Source organism: Mesoplodon mirus (genome assembly GCF_964341445.2).
Source record: "Mesoplodon mirus genome assembly, chromosome: 8".
In the NCBI taxonomy this organism is placed as follows: domain Eukaryota; kingdom Metazoa; phylum Chordata; class Mammalia; order Artiodactyla; family Ziphiidae; genus Mesoplodon; species Mesoplodon mirus.
In genome coordinates, this window is record NC_138984.1 from 89,020,277 (window position 1) to 89,042,117 (window position 21,841).

A 21,841-nucleotide genomic window follows, 5' to 3' on the forward strand; every position below is an offset into this window, starting at 1 on the left:
GTGCACGGGCTTCTCACTGCAGTGACTTCTCTTGTTGCGGAGCACGGGCTCTAGGCGTGCAGGCTTCAGTAGTTGTGGCTTGTGGGATCTAGAGCACAGGCTCAGTAGTTGTGGCACACAGGCTTAGTTGCTCCACGACATGTGGGTTCTTCCTGGATCAGGGACCGAACCCGTGTCCCCTTCATTGGCAGGCAGATTCTTATCCACTGCACCACCAGGGAAGTCCCACTTTTTTTTTTTTTTTCAGTTTTTAAAGCAGGATAGAACTTTAGTTCTGGGAGGGCGCTCATTTGACAGATAAGGAAACAGACTCTAGATGATCATTAGCTCAAAGCCATGTGGGTGGCTAGTGACAGTATCAGGCCCATTGCCTGGGTTTCCGGGCCTTGTGTTGTGCGCAGAACACCCTTCCCTAGTTGTCAGGTTGCTACCTGAGATTCCTCTCAGGCAGTGTGGTCAGCTCAACTGCATGTCAACATCATGCATCTCTGACAAACCCCCGAGCATTTAGAAAAGTCATTCTTTTTAGTTAGCCCTTTTTCTTTTTCTGATGGCTCTAGAAGGAACTCTTGCCTGCGCTCCCCACTGTCCCAAAAAGTTGAGAAAATATTCTAGATTTTTGCCAGAGTATGCAAGAAGAAAAATAAATTCAATGAATGGGTATTCTATTTCTAAGCAGTTTTAAATTATTTTTTTAGGAGCTCAACGTAAAACTTTCAACAGTAAACAAAAGAGGTGAGAGGGTGTACTCAGTATTAAATAAATGGCCAAACACATTTTCCCAGATACTCTCAGTCATGCGAAAAAAGTGAGCTATCAATATTTTTGATTTCTAAAAGCCAAATTTAATAAATTAATAACTGCATGCCAGATAAAAACACAAAATTACAACTGAAAACCAAGAATAATTTAACAGAAAATGCTCTGCATTGTACTTTTTTATTGGTAGAGATAATTTACTAAAGTAACAAATCTGAAAACACATTTTGCTTTTGCTGGAAAGAAAGTACTATGCTAGAGAAGAACTAAGAGAAACCAGAAGTAAAGCATTTGAGAAAAGCAGGCATATGTTATAGTCTATGGCGATGCGGCAGCCAGAGGTGCTGGTTTCTCCATTTGTGTGCGTGTTTATGGAAGCATCAGAAACCAGTGACGCAGGACCCAAAAGCAAAGTCACGACAGAGTTACTCTGTGAAACATGCTGGACTACAACCACAGGCGACCCAGGACGAAGGGGTGGCGCAGGCTTGGTGTCTCCTTTGTATGGGGTTCCCTTGCCAAACAGGGGGCTAATCATGCACTAGCTTGAGTTTCTCTTAACGTGATAAACACCCAGGACTACTAGAACTGGAAAGCATGTGTTCACTGTTTTACAAGGACAGCGGAGCAGTGCTATGAAAACAACGGGAAGTTCCTTCATTTTAATCTGGTTATATGCCCAAACTTCTAACCAAGAAATAATTCAGCTACAAGAGCCAATTAAATTACTATAAAACATTCCTTCATCTGTAAAACATTTCTTTTTTTCCTTCAAACTAAAAATCTAAAATAAAATGTCTTCGTTTTTGATAAGCAGCTCCACCACCAGTCTCTGATATCGTATATCGTTCAGGGCAGCCATGGCGTCTAGTTCTGGAGATCTCATGAGGGTTGGGCCGAAAACAATCCCAAGGTTCTCTGCATTCATCAGATTCTCCTTTTCGTGGAGGGTCACTCTGAAAAATACAAGGAAGGGAGGGTGACTTCATCTAGGCTACGGGGGTCTTTGGCGTGCTGAAGCACTAAAACAAAAGGTTCACAGTAAAGGTTTGTGCCCACTGATCAGCTCTTTCGCTAGGTTATTTCTCTGCACTTCTCCTTAACTTCAATGTACTGACTTTCCTTAACGTAAATGATGTTAGTAAATAATTTAAACTTCTGGTGATCACTGGAGCTGAAGCCTGAGTTGATGTGCTGGCCTGAGTGGAGTCAGTTCTATTTGTGGATCCGCCTGCCACAGCCTAGAGCTGCAGGGGTGTGTTTGTAAACAGGGAAGGGAAGGGGTCATCTTGATAATTCCATCAGCTCTCCCTCCACTTTGGCGGGATCTTGTTTCCTATGGAGCATTTTTGCCAAGTTGAATGGTTCATTGAGTAGTTAGGGAGAGAGTGGTAGCCATATTAATAGGAAATGGCTCAAGCTAAGCAACCTCGTCAGGGAGTGTATTTATATTCTTTTTACTGCTACAGCAAAGGCACAGAGACTATAATTTGAGAGTTATTCCTTTGTTTTAGTGTGGAGTTCTTAACTGCATCCACATACACAGCAAACTTGAATTTACAAGTGAAGCATATTAAAACAAGTTTGAACTCATGGTGCTTTTAAGGAGGGAAACCACGTAAATCCTTAAAAGCACTGTGAGTTAAATATTCACTTCTGGGTAACTTGCACCTAAAGGCATACAAAGTAGATGTCAAGTTCTGCTGGGTTTTTTTTGTTTCTGATTCGTACTATATTTGGAAATCCTAAAGCCACTAAAACTTGGTCATATAATTTTAAAAACCTTGCTTCAACTGGGAGAGATGGAGGGTGACCAAGCAGGGAAATAAAGCTATATCACCATCAGTCGCTTTAAAACATTCAACCAGAAGTAACTGAAGTATTTTATTTTCCATTCTTCTCTTGACTCCTTACTTTACTCCATCACTTTTTACAGCAGGTTTCAATGCTGGCAACATTAATTCAATAATCTAAAATGCCAAGTCTGAAGTACCTATTTTGGAGCAAGACATAAGTGAGCTTCCTTGCAAGTTGCTTCGTTCTTCCTTTATTATACTAATGCTAGTGTCTTTACAGATGCAACCTTTTCCCTTTCCACAAAAACTAATGCATGTCCTCGGCAGAATATTGATATTTCTAACATATTTGGAACATATACTTGAACTGCAAATACATTTATGTCGGAATCAAGTCTGCACTCAGTATCGTAGTGCATTTTTTTTAGCATTCCTTCTCAATGTGTGTGATTTTACATAAGAAGACAAGATACCTATGTATTTATTCATTCATTCAGTAGATCATTTGTCCTTTCTTTCACCTTTGCTTTCATTTGATTCTTAACATTTGGATGTGGTACAAGGATAAGCGTCCGAGTTGGGAACTTGCCTCTTTAGATGCGCCATGAGATACCGGAGGGTTTCGCAGTGAGCGGGCGGCAGCAGTTTCAGTGCTTCGTGAAGGGTTTCTAATTGCTCATCAGGATCCATAATTTCTGCAGTAGCAAGATGAATACCAAGGAGAGAAACTTTAATAGACACCTGGTACAAATGGCCCATTTAATTCTATTCTTGTGGTGATCTTCCAAAACTGACAAGAAGTGCTTTCTCACAGGTCCTTGCCCACAGCTTTGGAAAGTATTTTTAAGGTTCAAGTCTCAGATTTCTAAAAGTTTAGTGTCAATGTGGCAATATCATTTACTTGGACTTTTGGGGAGAGCACCCAGTGTTTTCACTTGAGGGTCCTAAAGTCTGATAAATATGAAGATTGGATATTGGATATATAGGATGTAACTATAAAAAATTCAGACACATAAACGTATGCAAGGATAAAAACATATATATTCAAATAAGGTCATCTTAGAACATTACAGACATATTGAAACAATGTTGCACTGTTCAAAATATTTTGAAAATCTCCTTTCAGCAATGGTATACAAGCGATGCCAGCCCAGTGCCCACTGCAACCCCTGCCAAAGTTTTATTAATTGATATTCATGCTTTTTTCTTTGTAGACCAAGAAATGTATCATCCAATATTTACTTCCTTTATTCATTAGACTTAGTTTTAAATTATTTTGTTATATAAAAAAGTCAATTCTGCTCTCAAAGCACAATTCTTCTACTTAAGATATTCAGAAGAATGCAGTACAGACTTTGAAGGCAATTCCAAACGTTCTGAGTGACAACAGGATCCCTGAAATAAATGTGACTCTTACAAAGGTGTAAACTTCGAGGGGGACAATCTTCATTTGGATATTTTAGTTCTGTTTTGGCCAAAAAACCACACTCCTTTGAGGTCACAGACTGCGTTTAATTCATCAACTACTTCCATATTCAGAAACAATAGACATCTTCGGAATTTCATGCTCTCAAAAAGAGGACCATAGCACATTCCTGCTTCTACCCAAACGTCAAGAAGATGGGGTGCCTTTAAACGCTGGGCTTCAGGGCAATTGCCTTTAAGTGTTGGTTAGCTGCCTTGAAATGCTGGAAGGCCATATCTGACCAGAATACAACATTTTAGACACAAGACCAAGAATCCTACTCTTTCTAATTTATAAAACAAATCAACTCAACGGCAAAGTACTGGAGTCAGGTAAAAACTGATATAAGATGAAAGTGAAAAGTTCCTAGCATTGGCAGAGCAGATGTGATAAATTTCAGAATGTGGACAGTGACTGAAGCTTTTTAATTCAAAGAAACTTTGGCCATTTTACAGTTTCTGCCCAAAGCTTCCCCAGAGTTCTTGGTTCATTTCTTAGCAATAAAGAATGTATTATTTGCCTTTTGCTATGATAAATAATGCATAGTCTTTGAACCATGGGGCATTAAGGTTCAAAGTGCCAATTCATAACAGCAATAACATCTCAGATACTGAAATCCAATCATTTTATTTCTAGAACAAACAGAAGAGAATTCCATTTACTATAGAAAACTACTATTTAGTTTTTACTTAGCTATAGTTTTTATGATTGGACTAATTAATTTGAAACGACAGTATTCTGGAAATTGAAAAAAGAGTAACTTAGTTTCCTTTTCACTTCTATAGTTAATCTTTATAAGGAGACTCTTGAGATAGTGTGAAATTAAGGACAGTGTAGGTGGCCTAGCAAAGAAACAAAATTCCCTGTTCACAGAGAGCTTACTTTCTACTGGAGGCAATAGACAATAAATATTCTATCTTACAGTTTATACTAGATTAGAATGAGCGCTATGCAGAAAACAGCAGGATAAGAAACACTGGGAGGGCTGCGAGGGTGCAATATTACATGGGATGATCAGGATAGGCCTTAATGAGAAAGAAAGTCTCGTGTACAGACTTTGAGGGAGGGAGGGAATGAAACCCATGGAGATCTGGGTGAAGATGGTTCCAGGCAGAGGGACATCTGTGCCATGGTTCCGAGGGGAGAATGTGCCTGTAATGTCTGAGGAGAAGCGAGGAGGCAAGTGTGGCTGCAGGAGGCTGAGCAGAGAGGAGCAGACGGGGGTGAGGTCAGAGAGGTAACAGGGCACTTGATCACGGCAGGTGCTGCGGGCGAGTCTAAGAACACGGCACTTACGGAGAGAAATGGGAAGGTTCTGCATGAGGGAGGGTCAGGATCTGACATACACTTTTCACAGTATTGCTCCTCTGGCTGCCACGTGAGAAACAGGCTATGGAAGGGCAAGAGTGAAAACAGAAAGACCACTCTGGTCATGATTACAAAAATCCAGGTGAGGAATGACACTCGTCTAGACCAGGTGGTGGCAGTGAAGGTGGTAAGAAGTTGCTGGATTCTGGGTATGTATGTATATATATATATATATATATATATATTTTTTTTTTTTTTTTTTTTTTTGCGGAACACTGGCCTCTCACTGTTGTGGCCTCTCCCGTTGCGGAGCACAGGCTCCGGACGCGTAGGCTCAGCGGCCACAGCTCACGGGCCCAGCCGCTCCGTGGCATATGGGATCTTCCCGGACCGGGGCGGGAACCCGCGTCCCCTGCATTGGCAGGTGGACTCTCAACCACTGTGCCACCAGGGAAACCCTCTGGGTATATTTTGAGGGTAGAGTCCAGAGGGTTTCTTGATGAGGGCTGTATGAAACAGAATAATCAAGAATAAGCCAAGGTTTGGGCTTAGGCAATTGGAAGGATGGAGCCTCAATCCACTGAGATGGGGAAGATCACGGATGGAGGAGGTCTGGGGGGAAGGTCAAGAGTTCTGTTTGAGATGTCCTTCAGGCGTCCAAGTGAACGTACTGACTGTGGATTGATCTGGAGTTTAGGGAGAGGTCCGGACTGGAGATATAAATTTGGGAACATATGACAAAATGCATTTGAATATATGGATGTTAAATTGACAAAAATTCTTCCCTGGAATTCATTTCTCTTTTTTCCCCACTTAGAAGAGTCTTGCCCATGATCAATTCTTCAGAGAACACACATCTTTAGCCTTAAGAAAACCACAACATAATTTAAGAGCGAGACAGACACAGTGGAATGTACTCTGAGATGAATGGCCACCATCAGTTGTTCAAGTATACGAAAGGCTTGCATGTGGGAGAGGGTGACACTGGCACCACCGCCAATGGGAGGGAGTTAAAAGCAGGCAGATTTCCCTGCGCATCTGTCAGTGGACATCTGTCCACCAGCAGACGGGCCGCCTAGAGAAGCAGTGATCTTGCAGTTACCGGGTATTTAAAAAAGAATGTGTTGTAGAAGAAAGTCCAGTTATGTGACCCCTTAGAGTATCTAAAAACTCTAAGATTCTATGCTTCTTAATATAAAATTATGTTTACTCAACAAATATTTTTTTTTTCTTTTCAAATTAATTAATTAATTAATTTTTGGCTGTGTTGGGTCTTGGTTTCTGTGCGAGGGCTCTCTCCAGTTGCGGCAAGCGGGGGCCACTCCCCATCGCGGTACGCGGGCCTCCCACTATCCGGCTTCTCCCGTTGCGGAGCACAGGCTCCAGACGCGCAGTCTCAGTAGCCGTGGCTCAGAGGCTTAGTTGCTCCGCGGCATGTGGGATCCCCCCGGACCAGAGCTCGAACCCGAGTCCCCTGCATCGGCAGACAGACCCTCAACCACTGCGCCACCAGGGAAGCCCTCAACAAATATTTTTGAGTACCTATTACGTGACTGGGCACTGTGGGAAAGCAAACAGGAGAGGACCCCTGCCTCTGAGGAAGTTACAGTCTACTAGGGAAGACCAGACATGACTATAACTTCGGCAGGAAGGAACAGGCTGTGAAAGAAGCCCAGCCAAGTGCAATGGGAATCCAGGGGAGAAAGGCGGCCTATGGCTGCGAGGTGCAGGGAAGGTCTGGAGGATGTGGGGATGTGGACATTGTCAGGGCTGGAAATGAGCACTCTGAACCTGCGTCAGATCTAGTTACAAGCTCTTTGAAAGAATGTATTGTCTAATTCTTTACAGAGAAACTCAAATACAAGAAGAATAAAACTTAGGCAAGCAAAAGGGGTGAATCAGTGGCAGAGCTGAGGGGAAACTCGGCAAGCTACCAGGCTTCTCTTCAGGACATTTTAAGTTGCTGAGGACAAAGAACTCTGGGTTTTCTCTCTGAGTTGATCTGACTCGCTCAAGGTTACACACTGACTGAGCCATGTAGCTTTTCTAAGGTCTGCTGGGAAGAGCTCTTAGACTCCTTGGCCAGAGGAAGGTTTCTCCATTCAGCCTGACCAGGAGCTCAACTGTGGCAGTGCTGTTTCCACGGTGGTTGGGAAGCCTCCGTGCATGCTGGGTTATTGAGCACAGCCTGTGAGAAGCATCTGTCTTCTGGGCTTTCGTATTGTAGGGCACCAGTGTCTTCACTGGGGAGAGGGAATGAGGAGGAAGTGCTGGGTAGACTAAGGCTTCTAGGTGGTTCGTAAGTGAGTTTCCAGGGGATCACGAAGCTCTTCATGATTCTGGTTGGGATGCCCTGGCCTCCTCCACCCTTGAATCCTTTTCTTCATTTCGTGCCACCACTCCCTTCCAGCTTTTACCCAGCAGTTCCTCCAAGGGAGGCTGCAAGAGCAGAGCTCAAACAGCTTTTGCAGGAGAAAGCTTTAACACAAACTCTGATTTTTTTGTTGGCAAGGGCTGCTAATAAATGCCAGACACCTGAGACCTGAAAAACACGGCCCCAGTTGTTTTAGTGGCTGAGATACAAAAAAGTTCTGAGATACAAAAAGCTCATCGGGAGGGGTGAGCTAGCCCTGTCCTTTGTTTGGAAAGGGTGCGCCCCTCCCCTCCCCTCCTATCTTCCTCCTCTGTTTAAGCCTTTTGTACCCTGTTCCATCAGGCGAGCCAGGCTGTGTGTAGAGTGGAGACAGCACGGCTTTGACAGATGTGGGTTTGAATGCCAGGGCCACCTCCTCTCACCATGTGACCCTGGACAATTTACTTATACCTGTAACATCTCATTTCTTCTAAAACAACATCATGGGTGTAAAGTGCCTAGCACCATTCCTGACACCTGGTATATGCTCTATAAATCTTAGCTTCACTCATCTTCCTTATCTGCTTATACAGATAAGAGGATGGCTATATCTGTGCATCTAAAGAATAAAACAGACTCTACTACTAGGAAAGACATGTTACAAGGACACAATGTTCCACAAACTTTTTGATATCAGTATCAAACACATACAGTAAACGTTTATATTGTGTGTAACTATTATGCCAGGGTTTTTGATGTCACACATCAAAACAGTTTTATATTAGAAGGAAATGGAATTTCTACCTTGATTTAGGAAAGTTTCTTTCTTACGATGTGCTTTCAAGAGCTCTCTGAGGGGTGACATAAGGGGGCTGGCTGATTTTCACACCGGAGGGCTGTTTCAGACACAAACCCAAGAACAGTGACAAATGCTTTGGAAGAATAATAAAGAGGGGAGATTGTCCTCAGCAACTCAGGTGGGTGTGGGGAAAGAAGGTGAGGTAGTTGGGGGGTGTGGGGCAAAAGGCCTTAAAATCCATAAGGAGTGCTTAGATTTTTCTTCTAAGTAGATAAAGGGGTTGTGTAGCGTTCATACCCGGGGTTTGAATCCTGGCTCTGTCCTGTGCTAATTGGATGCCCTTGGGGTAGCCACAGAGCTGAGTTTCAGTTTTACTTGCAAGCAACAGGGGGCAGGAATACCATCCAGTGGAGCCCCCAGAGTTGTGCCGGGGGTCAGAGCAAACCGAGGTCTGAGTAGCCCTTCGCGATACAGGTGTATGTCAAGTGCCTTCCAGGTTAGTGGCGATCTGACTTATCTCTCTGGGGAGGAAACCTCTGCCCCACCAAAGAAGAACCTGTAAGCTCCCTCAGACAATTTTCATGATCTGCCCTGAATCCCCCATTCCCATGGAAGAGATCTAGAGTCTTTTCAGGCTTCTAACATGAAAGTTTGTAAAAACCAGTGTAATTCTCACAGCTGTTCTCTACATGAGAGCTTGAGCTGACCCGCGAGAAATCAGGGCTCCATGGAACTAACCACAAAAATTCTCAACACAAGCTCTGAAGGGGAAACTGAAAGTTAGAACAAAGAAAGTTTGTACTTGTGAAATTTCAAAATCAGAAAGCAAATCAGTGTTACTAAGGAAGTGATGTTATTATTGAAAGATTAACACAGCATATGGTTTTTAAGAGAGAAAAGTAAATGACAGAAATAGCCTATCTTTTCTAAAAAATGGTAATGCCAACACTTAAAATCTGTTAAGAATTCCCTTCTTTAAAAAAAAAAGTGTAAATTACAGGTATGATTTTTGCACCATAAATAAAATTTGGCAAATGAGCCTTTGCTTTTTCTCATTTTCATCTTAACTAAAACTTAAAAAATAACTTTTTGATCTAAAATAGTGCTCCTTAAAGTATAATCTGTGAACCCGTGCCAGTTTGCAAACTGCTTATTAATGGCCTGTCACAGGATAAGGACAGAAATTGAGAGTAAGAATTTATATATTTTATAGCATTCTGACAGAGTAATCTTCACGCTTGCTGAATCTAATAACAAATAGTTGGTCTTGTTTTTTCAATTTTATTTTTCTAGTTATTTTTATCTTATTTTACAAAAGTACTGGTCTGTATCTAGGAGAACTGGTATAAGCCTTACTTTGGAAAATACATTGCAGAGATGCTTCTGATGGTAGAAGTCATAAACAACCTATGTTAGAGAAGAGTTCAGAATTCTTGTGAGTGTATTAGCCATGGAGAGAGGCCAGGGAGAAATAGTTCATAAAATGCATTCAAGATACTCAACAGAAAAAACAGGAGATGTGATTACCAAGAAGAGGCGATTTGTCAGGTTACAAATGCACGCCGTCATACTTACTGGCAGACTCTATAAACTTAGGGTAGGCGTCGTATGTGATGAGTGGAATTGGTAAATCTCTGAAGTACAGTTTCAGTGCACCGGTGATAATGTTGATATCTTCATACATGTTCACAGAAATATCTGCTTTCTCACCATCTTTGAAGGATGTTAAAAGAAACAAGTAAATATCTGGATTCATAGCACTTTTAACAAATAACATTTTTGTATACTGTTTTTAAAGATGAGCAGTGCTTCAGTTTTTAACATCAAATTCACTGTGCTGAAATATATATATATTTTTCTGTGAAAGAATCTATTTTTTTGAATTTTATATTCTGAAGTTACTTATTTTTCCATGTTTAATGATGGAGGGGAAAAGTAGGAGATGACTGAGGTTAACAGAAATATTTTTAAATTTCATGAGTACTTGAGAATTCCTAGGGGAATAATGTGGGGTTACTTTATTTTCCTTTTTAAAATAAACACAGAGAATGTGAAAAATAACAGCTGAGGTCCTCCCAACTGACAAACGACCCAGCACAAGAGGCCACCTTTGATTCACCCCAGGTTCCCACACCTAACGTTAGATCTTGCCTGAGCCCTGGGGGTAGGAGAGGTAGTGAGAAGTGAAAAAGCAAAACAAAACTTTAGAGTGTTGAGATAACAAGAGAAAAAATTATAAAACAGAGGAAATTTTAGAGTTGCTGGGCCTTATGACTCTGAAGCAAAGCTGGCCTTCTTCCCTTCTGCCCTCCCCCTGCACTTAGTACTTTGTTAAAACAGCTGAATTTTCATCTACTAAAGACTTAATTAGTGTCTACTCTGAGCTAGATCTTATACTAGATTTCTTTTATTCCATTTAGCTTATGAAAGATTTTTAATGATTAAAAAGCAGCCTCTTACATTTGGTAGTGTATATATGTCCATGCCACTCTCTCACTTTGTCCCAGCTTACCCTTCCCCCTCCCCGTGTCCTCAAGTCCATTCTCTACGTCTGAGTCTTTATTCCTCTCCTGCCCCTAGGTCCTTCAGAAACTTTTTTTTTTTTTTTTTTAGATTCCATATATATGTGTTAGCATACAGTATTTGTTTTTCTCTTTCTGACTGACTTCACACTGTATGACAGTATCTGGGTCCATCCACCTCACTACAAATAACTCAACTTCATTTCTTTTTATGGCTGAGTAATATTCCACTGTATATATGTGCCACATCTTCTTTATCCATTTATCTGTCGATGGACACTTAGGTTGCTTCCATGTCCTGGCTATTGTAAATAGAGCTGCAATGACATTGTGGTGCATGACTCTTTTTGAATTATGGTTTTCTCAGGGTCTATGCCCAGAAGTGGGATTACTGGGTCGTATGGTAGTTCTATTTTTAGTTTTTTAAGGAACCTCCATACTGTTCTCCATAGTGGCTGTATCAATATACACTACCAAATGTAAAATAAATAGCTAGTGGGAAGCAGATGCACAGCACAGGGAGATCAGCTTGGTGCTTTGGGTCCATCTAGAGGGATGGGATAGGGAGGGTGGGAGGGAGACGCAAGAGGGAGGGGAGGGCTTCCCGGGTGGCTCAGTGGTTGAGGGTCTGCCTGCCGATGCAGGGGACATGGGTTCGTGCCCCGGTCTGGGAGGATCCCACATGCCGCGGAGCGGCTGGGCCCGTGAGCCATGACCGCTGAGCCTGCGCATCCGGAGCCTGTGCTCCGCAATGGGAGGGGCCACAACAGTGAGAGGCCCGCATACTGCAAAAAAAAAAAAAAAAAAAGAGGGAGGGTATATGGGGATATATGTATATGTATAGCTGATTCACTTTGTTATACAGGTTGCTACCTTTCAGAGAAAAAGAAATGCCTAACATTCAATCTGGCGTAGATTCAGGGTTGTTCCTGATGCCATTACTTCATGTCATTTTCTTCAATCTTATCAAATATGTGGGCTGACCTAGATTTCCTCCTACTGGGTTGGTAATAATATCTCATTTATTTTGTCTTCTGTCTCTGTTGGCTGTAAGAGGTCTGTGATGCGAGGGGAGTGTAATGGAACTAGAAATATGTGCTTGCAAAGGAAAGAGGCTCTTTACGATCACAACTCCTATTCTGTTTCACTTCCTGTATTCAAGTTTACAGTTCCTTGGTACCACCTATTCCAGTGCTCAAAACAAAGACAAATTGGAAAACCATGGCAAGAAACCTTAATTTAAACGTTAGTTAAAAGAAAAGAAGTCCCATTGAGCTTTTCTTTGGCTGGGTCCTTCCTCCCACAGTGGGAGGTCTGATGCCAGAAGGTCCCCAGTTCCTCTCAGATTCCTGCCCTGACATGAGCTCAAACTTTCATAATGAGATGCTGGGGAGGCATGCATGGCAGGCAGAGTTAGGTGGGCCACCGCAAACCTGGAAATTCTGAGATCTGCAATGACTTAGATTCCCTCCCCTACTATCCACCTCCACTGTTTTCTCCATGGTTCTTGGTAAACTTAACTGCTATGTATACATTTTGGTGAACGTGGACCAGGCTTGGATACTCAAATGTTGGTAATACAGTTAAATTTTATGCTTATTTCTCACCCTGAAATTTAACAGTTTAATACTTACAACTAATACAGAAAATAATAAAAATTATAAGCTAAGTTTTTTCATTTGGCATAATGATCATGAATGATTTAGAAAAATAATGGAAAGAATAACATAAGAAATTGTGCCTTTTTTGGCAGAGAATTATTGTCCTAAGTTAATGAACCTGCTGGAAAACACACCTCTGTCAAAAGCCATCTTGACATCTTCAATTAGGTCACTAAATCCTGAGACTCGGTACAGTCCTTCAGAATTAAGACCTGTAGAAATAAAGCAGGGAAGCTAATTAGTTTCTTTGGAATTATGCCTTTTCTTCAAATTTTAACTTCTCATACTTTAGGCTGGGGAAGTCATGTGTCAGGAAGAATGATGAAATATACATGTTTAGAAACCTCTTTGCACTTTTCTCCCAAGATAAAACCATTTCACTCACAGTTCTTTACTTCTGACCTACCGTCACTTGAACATCTGTAACTTGGCTCATCATTTTGTCTAACGAGATCAAATACCTTAGGTCTTAGGGGAAATTATTTCATCACCCCCCTTACACCATAAATTCTTTTACATAACGGAAGACTAAGATAAACTATATTAATAGGCATCTAGCAGTTTTTCCCAAGTGGCAAAGAATAATTAGGGTGCATGCAGTTCTGGTGTTTGGTGTTTTGGCCTAGGATAGTTTTAAACAGAGCATTTATACCTTTGCTTTTTGGACCTAAGAAAAAATATTAAAACTGACAAATGAATTGGTACCTACATATCAACTTTTACAGACAGGAAGCATCAACCATCAATATATTTTAAGCATATTTCTTATAACTGGTTAAATGTACCTTGGAATCATGCTGGTTAATTACCTGTTAACTGATTTCAGACTTTCAGATCATTTGTTATCTGAAATCATTCCCCCTAAACTGGCAGAAGAAAACCTGGCTGTGCAGTGAGTTACGACTGCTCTGAACCTTGCTGGAAATGCCTCACCTCGAGATTCAATCTCCCTGATGCACATGTCCACCACCATGGGCCGCTTGGTGATGTGGGCTTTCACGAGTGTTGTCAGGTCACAACTGTACACCTTCTTGACATGTTTCAAGTCTGGCTTACAGTCATTTGGGACCATCTTGGAACACTGCTTATGAACATTCAAACCACAGTCTAAAGAATAAAGAAAGGCAAAATTCATTATTATTTTCAGAATGTTGAGCATTCTGGAGTGTTTATTTTGGCAAGACACTCCAACTTGAATTAGTTTTAAAAGGGGACTAGCTTCCAGCCTGCAGAGTGGGGGAAACATTCTTCTCATTATTTAGGAAAATTCTGATTTTAAGTTAGAAGACTAGAATTCTCATTCATGTTCTGTCATTTACTTGCTGTATGACCTCAGGAGAATACCAACCCAGGCCAAACAAAATTAGTAAGTGTTCAATTAAATGTCTACAAAATGTAATATTACACCAACTAGCCAACTAAAAATTTAAAGTTCCGTTTCTTTAAAGTTATATAAAAAATTATATTCAATGTGGATATAACTGCATTTTAATAAATCTGATATGAGGTGGAATTGAACCTCCAAAAGTAAGAGTATCCCAGGGCCCTCTTAAATTGATGCTGCTCGTATTTGTATCTACTCCTAACTCTTTATATATATGTATAAGATAATGAATATAGAATACATCTAGTAGCTAAAAATAGCCACAGTTATTATTTGTTACTACTATTATCAACAGCTTACTAATGCGAAGCACTATTCCAAGTGCTTTACATTATTTACAGAAAACTCTATAAACCAGGTACTTTTATTCTTCTCTTTCATAAACCTGATGAAACCAAGCATGTATGTGTTAAGTAACTTACCCATGGCATTTAGTACATTTGAGCTGAAATTCAAGCCTACAAAGATTGTATAGTCCACGATTTTAACACCTATACCATATTGCCTCTACTGAAGTTGTTCCTTTGCTTTGTCATTTTATTGGGTTATAGCTTCTAAGATGCCAGAACCCAAATATTTTCTAGTTAATATTTTGAGGTATTTTATTTTCAACAAGAAGAGCACAATGGCATTTTAGAAGAAATAGAGAGGAATACAAATCTTTTGCTAAATTGGACCTAAAAGACATGGACCATACCTGAATAATTTAACTAAAATTAACACCTTTATGTTTGTTTAAAATATTAACCATTTGTTTTTAAGTTCATGAAAACTTGTTGCTGACCTCTCATAAATCCAGTCCAACTGAGGTACACACAATTTATAGCCAGGTCTTAATGGATTTGAAAACCATACAGTCCCACGACCACTGTCTGTGGTCCTTGGGCAAGCTTCAGTTTTGCTTGCTGTTTGGGCAGAAATGGGAGCATAACATTTACCTTACAGAATTGTTATGAGAATTAATAAGCCAATGCATTCAAGGTGATTTGCATATTATAAAATGTTAGACAAATACTGATGATCATCATCTTTATTATGACTTTTGGTAAAGCTGAAATCTAGTTATATATATAGTTATATATAGTTATATATATATATATATAGTTATATATATGGCAGTAACAGTTAACAAAGACAAGGAAAATTAGGCAAAACTTATAAATAGAATTGTTCTTTCTTTTAAATGTGTAGATATTATCAACTTGAAAAAAGAACTTAAGGCTTGTGGTGACTCTAAGGGAAGAAGTCATGTGTACTGAGCACCTCCCATGTGCAAAAACAGGCTAGGTGTAGAGGGAAGCTGAGTCTTTGAACACGTGTGTGTAAGTGAACAGATGAACGTGTGTGTAAGTGAACAGCACTGGTGATGGCACAGCCCATGCTAATAGTGTCCAAACATCATCGTCACTAAAGAAGAACAGGTGCTTCTTTGAATACGTAAAGGCTGCCAGGGCAAGGAGCTCGATCTGTACCATCTGAAGAAATGACCCAACACTGTTCTGTGTAGTTAAATAATGTCCAAATGAATACATAACCCGAACCCCAAATTCCTCTTTATTCTATATTAGATATAAATAAGATTTCTGATTCAATCATAAGGCAACTCAATGGCAATGGCCACTTAAAGGACCTCATTTCCCGTGAAATTTTAATGTTTTGTATAACTTCCGTAATTTAGAGTTAGATCTAGAATCTATTAGCTGTGTGATTTTGAGGGGGTTACTTAAACTTTCTGTGCCTCAGTTATATAAAATGGGAATAATAATAGTATTTATCCATTAATATTAGATTATTAGGTTCTATTATTATGTTAATGTGAGGCTTCAATGTTAATACACATAAAATGCTTACACATAGTAAATTATAATTGTTTACCATGACTCTGTTATTATTTAGAAGAGTGAAGCATTTTGAGAGGCCTTTCCTAGGTAGTGCCCCAGGGTTCACTGTAAGGCATTGTCATAATCAGCTTAAGGTCAGGAGCTAAGCTGACTTCTAGGCCAATTCTGTGTTCGTCAGATGTGAATGCCAGGTCCTGAAAAGGACTTGGATGCTGGGGTTATACACTTCATTTACATAAACGTACCTCCAAAAAGGTACATCATTTTTCTCTGACTGCTTTCACCAAATCTGGGGAGTCTTCAGCCACCAGTTTTTCAAATATCTTCCACCCGCTCACTCTTTATCCTCTCCTGGGACTCCAACAACACAAATGCTAAATCTTCTGTTACTGTTCTACAGGTCTCTGAAGCTCAGTTCACTTTTAAAAATCTATTTTTGCTCTCATTTGAATTGGGTAATATCTACTGATCTATCTTCAGCTTCACAGATTCCTTCCTCTGACATATCGTATCCGTGGGTTTATTTGTTAATAAAATTTTCAGTCCTAAAATTTACATTTAGTTCTTTCTTATATCTTTATTTCTTTTCTGATATTTCCTATTTTTTTTTCATTTGTTTCAAGAGTGTTTCTAATTGCTTCTTGGAACGTTTTTATGATAGCTGCCTTCCTTGTCTGGTAATTCCAACATCTCTGTCATCTCAATATTGGCGACTGTTGATTGTCTTTTTTCATCTGAGTTGAGATTTTCCTGGTACTTGGTATGAAATGTAATTTTGAACTGCATCCTGGATATTTTGAGTGTTATAAGACTCTGGTTCCTACTGAAATTTTCAATTTTAGCAGGTAGTTAACCTGTTTAGATTTAGAATGCACATCCTGGCACACTTTCATAGGCTGTGTTTCAAATGTCACACTAGTTTACAAAGCCTTTGGGCTGCTATTGCAGTGCCATTTTGCCTACCAAACCTGTATGTTACTCAAATGGCAGGACCCTACCCTGCATTCTGGGGAGGGAAGAGGGCCATATCCTAGTTACTATTGCAGGGTAGGGATGGAGGTCAGGGTTTGCCCACAGACCTGGCTGGGAGGAGTGCTGTGCTGCATGGAACTGCAGGGTGGGCACGGAAGAGAGTTCCGATCATGGTCTCAGCTGCCTCATTACTGCAGGTCAGGGATGAAGACAGGGCTCCGCCCGTAGACTTGGGCTGAGTGGGTGCTGCTTCTACTATAGGCGGGGGGATGAAAGTCAGGGTTCCACCCACAGTCTCAGCCAAGGAGGGGTTCCACTTTCTTCCTGCAAGGTGGTGATGGAAGACAGGGCTCTGCTCACAGACTCACAGGAGAGAAGTGCAACCTTGTTACTGCAGAGTGGGATGGAAAATAGGGTTCTACCCACAGACTTCTGCTGCAGCATCTAGCAGAAGTCCGTGGGTAGGGGTAGCGATGTGGCTTTATCATGGTGTTCACCTGGAGAATGGTAGATAACGGCTAAAAGACTTCTGTCTGGCTTGGGTGCCCTTTTCCCAGGGCTTTGGCTAGGAAGAGCCAGCTTTTCTTGGGATTTGTCTGTGCCTATTGGCATTTATGGGTTGTGGGTGTCTTTAATGCTCAGGCTGGGACACACAGGAGTTTCAAAAAAACCCCAAATCCAAAATACCACCAGGCAACTCGCTTCTGGGCTCCTTGAGTCCTGAGGTCCCTACTCAGCCTTCCTTCTTTTACCCAACTTTCAGTCTTTTGATAATTGATGTATATATTCTGTCCAGGGTCTTTTGTTATCATTATTGTGAGGAATAAAACATATTTATTCAACTCGTCTAGAACTGGAAGAACTCTTACATAATATTTTAAAAGTATAAAAGTCAGCAGAGCTTCATTATCTAAAAATAATGTTGATGTGGCTCATACTTTGTGTACATAGAAGTCACAGATCCAGCTGGAGATGGCTGTTAGTAACAACCTACCCCAGTGTCTTCTTTTCACAAAGACAATGAAGCTCAGAGAGGCTAAATGACTTGTTCAAGTTGCTCAGCCAGAAACTGGTAGAACTGAGATTTAAACCTTGGCTTCCTAATTCCCACCCTGTGCTCTTCCCACTGAGGGATATATATACCACTTTTCACCAGCAGTACACCATGTATGCTGAGTTACTGTTTTCAGGGTTGAAGATGAATTTGCTATTTTCAACCTCTTATTCAATAATGTATGTTGTACCTATTATTTGTTGTATATGCTTGAGTTTAAAAGGCTCTGCTACATTTTACTGTTACAGAAATCTATATGTGATTTGGCAAGGACTTTTAAAAAGCAGTGATAAAACCTACGCATTATATTCTTGTTTTGTCACATTCTTTCCTAAGTAAGTGGAAATCCACTAGAAGGTAGAACAGTAAAATTTGGATGCGTCCACAGAATATCAAAACATCTGAATGGCCCTAATGGTCTGATACTAATATTAACGTTTTTCCTTTGAATGTTTGCAGTTATCTCCCATTTTACACATCAGCAAATGCCTAATTTATTTGTGACTCAGTGAAAACTGGATAAAGAGATGACTGAGCTCAGATTTAGGTATTTAACAAGAAGGGAAATGTTTCCTAAACTGATATTCTTTCTTACATTTGGATAAGATTAAACTATGGGACAATATATTATGCTCAATTTTAGAAATAAATTTCAAAGCCCAAATTTTTTGGCAGGATTGGATATGAAGTCCTTCAAAAGACCAAAGGATAGGGTAAAGTCATTAAAATGAAGTATCGTTATACCCTTAAGTTCACAGTGCAATATACCAGCTCTGCGCTTGCTCTGAAAATTGCTGCTTCAGGGACTAGCAATATATCAATATTTCAGGTTGCCATTAAGACTTTATTTGGTTTTCATACTTATTTATTAAAGTCATATAACTCCTATATAGTTCAATTTCTCCCAGGGAAGCTCTACAGTATAAGTGAAAAAAAAAAAGTCCATAAAAGATTATTGCATTTGTTGCATCTCTTGGTTTGGTAGGTTATTTTTATGTTACAATTAAATCACATTGCCCCCTCCCAATTCTTCAAGTTAATAAGCACAGAATAAACACATAAAAGGAGGAATGAGAAATTCAAATCATATTTCATTCTGTCCTTATTAATCAAGTATTTCTATTAGAATACTAACTTGAGGTTACTTTCGGATTTTCTGGGCTTGATTTCTCTAAAAAACATGCGTGCTTTATATCTAAAAAGCACAGAAACCTATTTTTTGAAATAAATAGCTGATATTATTTATATTCTATTGATAGGATTAAGGGGTAATGTTAATATGTGTTTTGAAAGGAAAGGTAATCATTCATTCTTTTCTATGAGTGTTCCTATTTTAAATTCATTGCAAATAGAAGTTTTATTTTAAAACATGTCTCTTAGTTGTCCCTACCTCCACCTCCACGCCCACCCAGGAAAAGTGGGACTAGCCCATTTCTAACATGCATCAGAAGTCATTATTTTCACAAGCAAAATTAAGAAGAATACTTTGTTCTTTGGGATATTTATGAAAACACTGCTTTCAATTAAAAGGAGCTACATGAAAGTCGTAAGCAAGTCTAACCAATTTCTCATTGGGTTACAAGGGCAAACATAACTTTTTAGGTACAATAAATCAGTAATTAAAATAGAAGAATAGAAGAAATTACTTCCCCTTCTCCAACCTAAAAGTTAAGCGCTTGTATACGCAAAGCAATAAATACATTTTATTATTAGGAAAAACACTGCCATTTCCTTTTGGGGGCCGGCAGCAATGATAATGATACACTGGAAAAATGAAGTCACTGTCATAAATAACCAACACTAAGTTGATGTGTCTGATTTACAATTATTATCCGGCTTAACTTCTTAGAATATTCTGGGAAGGCTAAAATGAAAACAATTCAGGAATGCTGGTGGAATAATGGTCTTTTTCATGAGAGAAATGTTTGGTGATCTTATAATAGATTACTTTAACCTATAAGCTTAAATTTCATAAAGAAAGGAAAAATGGTCTGGGAAAATTATTCCATCTGAACAACAATGATCCTTTGCACTTAACTTTTGAAGGCCACTTACTTTGATCGTAAATATTTTAGTAGGAGGAGCACCACTCCCAAGCTGCAGTTAGATGGTCTCTTGCAACGTCATTTTACTCACTTTAAAGAAGCCTAAAGTAAGGGAGACTGTGGTAGGTGAGATGTTTAACGCCGACTGTGGACCCTCATGTTGTGGAGTTTTGGAAAGATCATGTCTGCAATGACTGCATCCCCATGACTGTCCCTGCTGCTCCCTCAGTTGTCCTCGTCAGCTGTGGGTGTTGAGCAAGCCTAGAGCTTTCAGTACTGAAGGGACAGCTTGCTTGCTATTAGCTGGATTCAGTCTGATTCCTTCAGCTACTCTGCCACCAGCCTGGTGACTGGAACACCACCCAACACTTTGCATAATGTTAAAAAAAAAAACAGTGGGTGGTGGTGGGATACAAAACTGCTGCTTTTGGCAAACATTCCTTTAAAAATTCCTGACAACCTCTCTTCTGCCTTGGTGGATTTTGAAAAAAGAAACCAGAACAAAGCAAGCTGTCTTAGTGATCAAAAGCGGATAAATACATCTCTTTTCTGACAGGCAGTATTACTTCCATTTTTCTTTGGAAGTAAAAGCTTTAATGCTTAGTGGCTAATGTATTAGTCTCCTGTTGCCGCTGTAACAAATAACCATAAACTCAGTGGTTTAAAACAATATGAGTGTATCATCTAACAGTTCTGGAGGTCAGAAGCCCAAAATCAGTTTCACTGGACTGAAATCAAGGCCTTAGCAAGCCTAAGACCTCCTTCCGGAGGTTCCAGGGGAGAATCTGTTTCTTGCCTTGCCTTTTCCAGCTTCCAGAAGCTGCCTGCATTCATCGGCTCATGGCCCCCCTCCCCCCATCTTCAAAGCTAGCAGCATAGCATCTTTGCTCTTTTCTGACCTCTGCTTCTGTTCTTATACCTTTTATCTGACTCAGCCTCTTTTGCCTCCCGCTTACAGGGACGCTTTGATTGTGATTACACTGGGCCCCTCTGACAGTCCACAGTAATCTCCCCATCTCGACTTCATTAACTTAATCACAGAGTCTCCTTTGCCATGAGAGGAAACAGTCACAGGTTCTAGGCATTAGGAAGTAGACATCTCTGGGGAGCCAACGTTCACCCTACCACAGTTAGTTCTCTCTCTCTTGAAGTTCTTAATTCTTTGCATTGTTTTATATAAAGTAGATGGCTCAAAGGTCAGGATGAGCCACTTCCGATGAAAGAATCCCACCGTCAATCTAAATGTAATTAGTTGTCATAGAAAACAGAAGTAATTCAAATCCCAACCTTCCATATTTTAAAAAAATGGGTTGAATTCTTCTTATATTGCTCAGTAATAGGGTTCCAATCACACAGAATATAATGCTTTTGAAGACAAGATATAACATAAAATGAAAAGGCTTTTCTTTACATGGTTGACCTTTACTCACAATAAAAAGTGGAGTCTATCAAGTGGGTGGCTATGGGATGGGGTGAATCATTTTCTTTCTTCTTTTCCTTCACATTATTACTATCATAAACATTCCAAAACATTTCTTCTAAACATGATTTGGGGTTGTAGCGTATGGCCAAAGATTATTCACATGTGCTGTGCTAATTCTCTGCTAATAGCTGACTCAGAATTTCCATGTAGATGGCCTTCACTCTTTCAAAATGTAAATGATAAGCATCATCACTCTAGTAAAAGAAAAGCTTTTGAATTAGTGACAGTCTTAAAATGTGTAAGAAACGGTTGCAGTCTCAGCTGGTCAAGGCTATGTCATAAAGGCAAACCAGGCTTCTTAAGACGACCATTCTTCGAGCAGGTGATTTGTGCTTTGGAAAGGGTACTCCATTTGCCTTTGAAACACCACAACGACGTGGATGTTCTTAACTACACGAC

At 40.1% G+C, this 21,841-nt stretch overlaps 1 protein-coding gene across 5 annotated transcripts in view; it reads right to left on the reverse strand.

Moving 5' to 3' along the window:
* Positions 1 to 839: 839 nt before the first annotated feature.
* Positions 840 to 21,841, reverse strand: part of CHN1 (chimerin 1) — a 194,962-nt gene continuing 173,960 nt past the window's right edge. For 2 of the 5 annotated variants that reach the window (XM_082630062.1, XM_082630063.1), the window contains exons 4-8: positions 13,597 to 13,770; positions 12,798 to 12,875; positions 10,056 to 10,193; positions 3,145 to 3,250; positions 846 to 1,715 (exon numbers count right to left, since the gene is read on the reverse strand). In XM_082630062.1, the coding sequence (XP_082486188.1) occupies positions 1,544 to 1,715; positions 3,145 to 3,250; positions 10,056 to 10,193; positions 12,798 to 12,875; positions 13,597 to 13,770 (668 nt within the window). In that variant the 3' untranslated portion in view covers positions 846 to 1,543. Of the gene's footprint in view, positions 1,716 to 3,144; positions 3,251 to 10,055; positions 10,194 to 12,797; positions 12,876 to 13,596; positions 13,771 to 21,841 lie in introns of all 5 variants that reach the window. The other 3 variants (XM_082630061.1, XM_082630059.1, XM_082630060.1) reach the window with 3 other exon arrangements.